The 7,264-nt window shown below is 36.9% G+C and overlaps 1 protein-coding gene across 4 annotated transcripts; it reads right to left on the reverse strand.

Annotated features, from left to right (window-relative positions):
• Positions 1-1,672: 1,672 nt before the first annotated feature.
• LOC110891488 (two-component response regulator ARR1) lies at positions 1,673-7,026 on the reverse strand. 4 transcript variants are annotated; one of them, XM_035980403.1, is made up of 7 exons: positions 6,665-6,897; positions 6,401-6,569; positions 5,681-5,833; positions 5,164-5,535; positions 4,171-4,247; positions 2,887-3,999; positions 1,673-2,173 (listed from the first exon to the last, which is right to left on the reverse strand). In XM_035980403.1, the coding sequence occupies exons 2-7, from the start codon at positions 6,567-6,569 to the stop codon at positions 2,096-2,098; spliced, it is 1,962 nt and encodes a 653-aa protein (XP_035836296.1). In that variant the 5' UTR covers positions 6,665-6,897; the 3' UTR covers positions 1,673-2,095. The 4 variants fall into 4 exon arrangements, with proteins under 4 accessions (XP_035836296.1, XP_021994878.1, XP_021994879.1 ...); XM_022139186.2 differs by having other exon boundaries at positions 2,887-4,035; positions 6,665-6,849; XM_022139187.2 differs by having other exon boundaries at positions 6,401-7,026.
• Between the last annotated feature and the right edge of the window lie 238 nt (positions 7,027-7,264).

Raw genomic sequence — 7,264 nt, forward strand, 5'->3', positions numbered from 1 at the left:
AGAAACCTGGTGGGAAAAATTTATGGATCCGTCACTGGGCTCTCTTCAATTGGGATGACAAGACATTTGCTGACTGGTTTGTGGCTGTGGAACTGGAAAGCGTACTCGTTTAATGACGGTAGTTGCTGTTACCAGTTTGTTATCAAGATCGATTTTTGTAGATATTTTCATTATTTTTTAACGAAAGAGGAAAGATCGTATAAACTGTTTTTGTATAGAAATGTTTTAATATGGAATTTGCTACATTTTACTGACTATATAAATATATATTACTAATCCCTCACTATATTGTATTATGAAGTAAAATGCTAATTTAATTGAAGATGAAAGACCGCGTTTTGGGCCAAACTAGGCGAGTCTGAAAATCGGTTTGGGTTTGGTCAAAGGAAGTCAATCAGATTGGCCTAAACCGGTTGGCATTTGGAACTAGTTTTTTAGGTTTAAAAATCCGTTCGGTTTTAACTAGGAGTGTGAACAACTCAGGCCGCTTGCTAAAAGTTCAAATTGAGCCGAGCTTAAATTAGCTCATGCATAAAAAATAAGTTTGTTTAAAATAGAGCTCGAAACGAGCTATAAGCTTGAGCCTAGTCGAGCAGGGGCTTACCTCAGCTCGTTTACACCCTTAGTTTTAACTAGTCTCAACGGATATATACTCAAACCGAAATTCACCACTTGAGACGAAATCGCAACACGCGACATATTGCCTCGTGTCGTGGCTTGCTTCAAGTCGAGATTCTGCATGTGCCACGACTGGTAACAAACGGAGCGACCGGAAGTCAAGATAGATGAGAATGGTGAAAAAAAGCGTGAGCCGGGATTGAGCAGGATGCGAGTCCCAACGAGGATGCATCTAAAGCTGAGATACGATTGGGGCGGTTTCAAAGGATAAAAGTCCGTTCATTAAACATTTTCCTAGTGTTAACAGCTGCGGTTTGATGTCCTCGAACACCTTTTCATACGTCATCTTATTCAAACAGAAAACCCTATCGTTTCTAGCCATCCAAATGCAAGCTCACAATACAATTTTCACCAAAAAAATCCTTTTTTACGTAACCGGCTTAAGAACAACTTCGATGAGACTTTCATGGTTCTAAATAGGGGTGCAAACGAGCCGTGCAGCTCGCGAGCTACTCGAGATCGGCTCGAGAAAAAGCTCGAAACGAGCCGAGCCTTATCGAGCCCGAGCCGAGCTTGAGCCTCAAAACAAAGCTCGTTTGTTTATCGAGCCCGAGATCGAGCCTCACATGTGAAGCTCGTTAGGCTCGTCGAGCCTTATCGAGCCTTAGTGTAAACGAGCCGAGTCGAGCCGAGCTTATTTAAACTTGTTTACAAGCCGATCTCGAACCTAAAAATAAGCTTATTTAGTAAACGAGCCCGAGCCCGTGCTTTACTTATCGAGCTCTCAAGCCTAAAAAGTATATTATTTATATTATTTTTATTTAATATACTAATTAATAGATAATAAACGAGCCGAGCTCGAGCTTGATAAAATACAAACGAGCCGAGCTCGAGCTTTGAAACCAAAGCTCGAATCGAGCCAAGCTCGAGCCCGAGCTCTCATAAGTTAATCGAGCTCGAGCTCGTGCCTGGCGTTTGCACCCCTAGTTCTAAAAGACGAGAATGAGGCCAAAAACACTTCACAACAACGAAAACGTATAGAACACGATTAATCTTCATCAACGAACATCATTCGACAAAAAAAACTTACGAAAACTACCATAAGTCGGAACAAACAACATTTAAGGTTAAAAACAAGCACAAACTCTGTATTATTCCAAGACTGCACAAAATAGAATTATAGTAGATCCTCAAATTTCTGCAGAAAAACCAAATTCACAATCCTAGAAATCATACTTGCCTGCTCGTTGCTACAGGTTCGGGTTTCGTACGCTACCTAAAGCAGTCAAAAAATTTAAACACGAATAATGCTTTGCATTTCGTGTGTTCCATCCTTAATATCGTCATAATCATGTGCAGCCACAACCTATTCACAACATCAATAAAAACGCGCTACCGGAATTTCAAGAAATCTTGGATTTTTTCGGCTGGAAGTCAAGCTATGTACACCAACTGAAGCACAGAGTACATGTCCTACTTACACTGGTAAATCATCCAACGCATATGCATCGAATCCAAACTCGTTTTCCGGCTGTCCGGCACCTTCTTGTTGTTGCTGCATTACAAAATCAAGTAATCAACGGTTAGTGTTTACTAATTGGTTTTACATCCGTAAAGGGTATTTTAGTAAATTTACTAGCAGGCCTGTAAATGAACCCAGCGAACATGAACAGTTTTAACCAAACACGAACATATAATCGAACTCGTTTTTTTGTTCATGTTTGTTTAATAAGAATATGGGTGCGTTCGAGTTCGTTTATGTTCGTTCGTTTCAGTTCACAACGAACATAATTTAACAAACAATAAACAACACAAACGAACATAACTGAACAAACATAAATGAATATAAGTGACTAAACATAAACGATCATAAAGTAATTTTTTATATAAATTAGTGATTAATTACAATAAATACCATTGGAAAATCCATTTTTATTACAAGAAAGCCCAATTACCAATTAGTTATAATTACATAAGTAGTTAGAAAGTGTCTTTTATGTTTAATATTTATATAAGTATAATTACTTGTGTATTTAAATTGAAACGAACATAAACAAATGTAAATAAACGAACATAAACAGACGTTCACGAACATAAACGAACGAACAAAACGTGTGTTCATGTTCGTTCATTTAATTAAATGAACAAAAAAATTGGTTCAAGTTCGTTCGCTTATTAAATAAACGAACTTCCCGCCGAACAAGTTCACGAACGGTTCATGAACGTTCGGTTCGTCTACAGGCCTATTTACTAGGTTTTGGAGCATACTTGTTTTAGAATTGCAGCTAGAAGATCATCTTGACCATACTGTTCGGAATATAACGTGTTATGAAAGCTTCCATCGTTATGGCTTTCGGTCTTGATGTACGTGTTACGTTGTTGTTGACCGACGTTTGACCCGTTATGGTGTGTTCTAGTGTCAACCCCTTGGGAGAAAATCACCTTCCCACTAGCTAAACTACGGTTCTGCCCTCCCATTTCGGATCCCGAAGAACGGTTGTGTTGAAGTAACAACGATGACGGGCCATCCGATCCTACTGGAATTGAATGAGACTGGTCAAAGGTCAAACCCGCGTCTTGTAAACCCCAATTGCGGTTTTGGTTCAAATCGTTAAAAACATCATAACTCGGAACAATTCCTCGTACCGAAACCTTGGTGTCCAAGTTCCCGTCTCCTTGGAGAGCTGACGATGTAGCCCGAACATTTGGAATTCCCAAACTACCCCCGAGATGGTAACTACTTCCGGAAGATTCCGTTTTATGATTCATAGAGAAATCCACAAGAGACGACGCTTGTGATACCGATACCACAGGATTGTACATCTCGTTGGACAAAACAGGCTGCCTTAAGACATGATGAGCGTTTGTATTCGATTGAACTTGATGTTGACTTTGGCTTTGACTTTGACTTTGACCACCCATCTGAATCAGAACTTGATTGTTCATACTCCCGAAAGAATGCTGACCGGACTGATGCAAACTCGCGAATTGCTTCGGTTCCATGTTTGTCGGAATCCCGGGAAGTAAATTTATTTGCTTGCTATTACTATTACCGTTATTATTATTATTCAAATGTTGACTTTGGAGTTCGGAGTATCTTGACTTCGGGTTTTCAAAGCTAAAAATATTTCGTTGATCGGTAACGGGCATGGAAACAGCGGACTTCGAGTTATTTGACCTACCGAGAGCCACCGCTTGGAGAGTTGCGAGACTTTGTGGAGGGAGTTGACCGAGTTGACCACTAGCGGCGAGAGCTTGAAGATCGAGCCCGTTTAGCGACGACATTGACCCGTATCCTGAATCCGGACCGCCCATAAAGCCCGTGTTCATCCCACCTGGATGCGGAGACCCGCTGAGTCTTCTGAGATAAAGACGGTATTTCTGCACCAAATTCTTGCAGTTGTGAGGAAGAAAGGTCTTCAATGCATCACATAAAAAAGTCAACAACGAACACAAAGTCAAAATTGAAAAAAAATTGAATGTTTTTTTCGTTACGTTTTTTTGAAACCGTTAGCAACAACCCTTTAGCACATCAATGAAAAGAAGGTTTACTTGAAGGTGACTGGCGACGTTTTCTCTCGTTAATCCAGGAACGTTCATCAGCTCCAAGATCTTCTTCGGGACAGCCTCTGCATTCAGACAAATACAAGAACACAAAGGACAAATTAGTAATTTTGCATGAACAAAACAAGTTATTAAGGACTGGCATATCGTGTCAACCCAACATGTTAAGACACGAACACGATAAGACACAAACCCGAAACAGGTAATCACGAACACGACACGAAATGTCGAAATCTTATCGTGTCAGATTTTCCAAACACGAACCTGATAAGAAATAGGTTACACGAAATGACCTGTTAAGACATGAAAAAATTACTAGCGTATCATACGACCTGTTATTAAATATATGAACTTTACTTCTAGGTAATTTATTTTATTTAAAAGAGTAAATTGCCATTTTAGTCCCTGTGGTTTGGGCCATTTTGCCAGTTTAGTCCAAAGGTTTCATTTTTAACATCTGGATCCAAAAAGGTTTCATCGTTGCCATTTTGGTCCAACTGACTTAACTTCATCCATATCTGTTAAAGCTGCCAAGGGCATTTTTGTCATTTCATTTTGGTCCAACTGAGTTAACTCCATCCATATCTAACAAAAATGCCCTTGGCAGCTTTAACAGATATGGATGGAGTTAAGTCAGTTGGACCAAAATGGCAACGATGAAATCTTTTTGGATCCAGATGTTAAAAATGAAACCTTTGGACTAAATTGGCAAAATGGCCCAAACCACAAGGACTAAAATGGCAATTTACTCTATTTAAAATTAGGAGCCCTGTATATTTTTTTATTTTAAATTATAAACGTGTCATTAATTGGTCTTAACATGTATTTCACCTGTTAAGACACGAAATTAAACAGGTCTTAACGTGTCGACCTGTTATAGACACGAAACCTGTTAACTTTGTGTATGTTCGTGCCATGTTATCATGTTCGTGTAGAAATTGCCAGTCGTTAACAATTGGAAATGAGCGAAGAGTTTCATACTATCGATTCCAAGCTGATTAACCGCTGCGACAAACTGTTGATGAAGTTCAACCGACCAAACAACCCGAGGCTTCTTCAACGAAGAAGAATCATCCCGTTCTTCCGCTTCATCTTCCTCGTCTTTCCTCCGTTTCGCGTTTTTCCAATTATTCCCTTCGTTTGCGGAAGACGAGTAGTCGGGTTCTTCGGGCGGTTTCTGCTCATCCGCACTTGCTGACGGCTCGAAATCCTTCCACTCGTGTTTACGCTTTCGAACCACGTGTTGCCATATGTTGCGTAACGCTTCGATACGAACGGGTTTGATCAGATAATCACACGCCCCGTGTGTAACGCCCTTCATAACTACACTCTTGCTGTCATCGGCCGACATCACTGTAACAACAAGGGTATATCAGTCAAATCACAGAATTAATCAAGAAACTGAAACAAGATGAAACAGTGAATTAAAGTCAAAATTGGAATGATATTTAATCTTTCTGGGTTAAAAAAAAAAAAAAAAAAAAAAAAGTTGACTTACTGATAACAGGAAGATCCATTTCAAGCCCAATGTGTTCAAGTAGTTTGAATCCATCCATATCAGGCATATGAACATCACTAATAACAACATCAAATCCATTTTTATTTTCTCTTAAAAATGATAAAGCAACTTCAGCTCTGTTACATTTAGTCACTGCAAAAATTAAACCAAAAAAAAAAAAAAGTCAAAATTCAAGAATATTAAATTAAATTAAATTAAATTAAATTAAATTATGTTAATTTTTATCAAAACATAAATCATAACAAGATTTCAACAAATTAAAACCAAATCAACATGAATAATAATTTAAAAGAAAAAAAAATGTCAAATTTAGTTAAAAAAAAGGTCAAATTCTAGCTCAAGATTTGTGAAATATAACTAAATCTGAAAACTTTATTATGATTATGACCTTAAATCCAAAAGGGTTTTTGTTTATTTTAATTTTGTACCACATATTTATAATCTTGTGATGGATTTTTATGGATAGAACAGTATACAAAACAGAAAATTAAAAATTAAAAAAATGAAATTAAAATAAAAAAAAGTAAAAAATGATGAAATCAATGATATGAAAACTGAAGTGAAAATTTAACAAAAAGGGTATACAGATTTAGCAACTGAAGGCATAAATCACCACAAGAAAACAAAAAAAACTTTTATCTTTTTTTTTTTTTTTTTTCACATAGTAAAGTGTGTATCTAGTGTGTGTTTTGCATGTACCTTCATAGTTGCAGTGTCTAAGCATCTTTTCCAAGATCATGAGACAAGTTGGGTCATCATCAACCACAAGCACCCTTAAACCTGCCGGAAACTGATCGGAGACACCACCATCGCCGCCACCACCGCCGCCGGCAGATTTCCAAGACCCACCACTTGAACTGGGCATCATCTGTTTATTATTATTATTGTTAATCATTAAATTTTCCAAAAATAAACAGTCAATTATAACTGCAAAGAAATCATTTTTATGAATCAAAATCAAACCTTTTAACTATTTTTGGGCATAAAGATGAAAACCCAATTCAAGAAAATCAACAAAAATAGAAACAAACAGAAATTGAAATTCTTTTTAATTTTTTTAATTTTTTTTTCTCAAGATTTGGACTTTTAGAGAGAGAAGGAGAAATGGGGAAGAAATTATTAGTTTGTGTTTATGAGATTTATATTATAGCACATGGTTTTGTGCTTCAATCTCTGAAGGTTTTTTTTTTGTTTTGGATTTTAATTATTATGATTTTGTATTTTAATATTCTTGCTGATTAGAAAGTGGGTCTCTCCGTTGAGTGTGGATCCAGCTCATGTATGATGTTATCTAACCCCATGCCAGCCAAAGCCATATCACATGTGCATACATGACATGCATATTTAAATATGTATAAATTTATTTTCTAATTTGAGATATACATTCACTGGATTTCTGTGTTTATTTTTGTTTATGTTATTTAATATTTAATTAATAATTAATAATGGTCTTTTAATATTTATAACCATATCAGAGGAACTTTCTATGTTCTAAAAACTAAATACTTTGTTGCCATTTATTAAAGTTGACTTTGTTAATTATTACAATGTTGTTGACTTTTA

The sequence above is a fragment of the Helianthus annuus genome, chromosome 11 (assembly GCF_002127325.2).
Source record: "Helianthus annuus cultivar XRQ/B chromosome 11, HanXRQr2.0-SUNRISE, whole genome shotgun sequence".
Classification (NCBI taxonomy): Eukaryota; Viridiplantae; Streptophyta; class Magnoliopsida; order Asterales; family Asteraceae; genus Helianthus; species Helianthus annuus.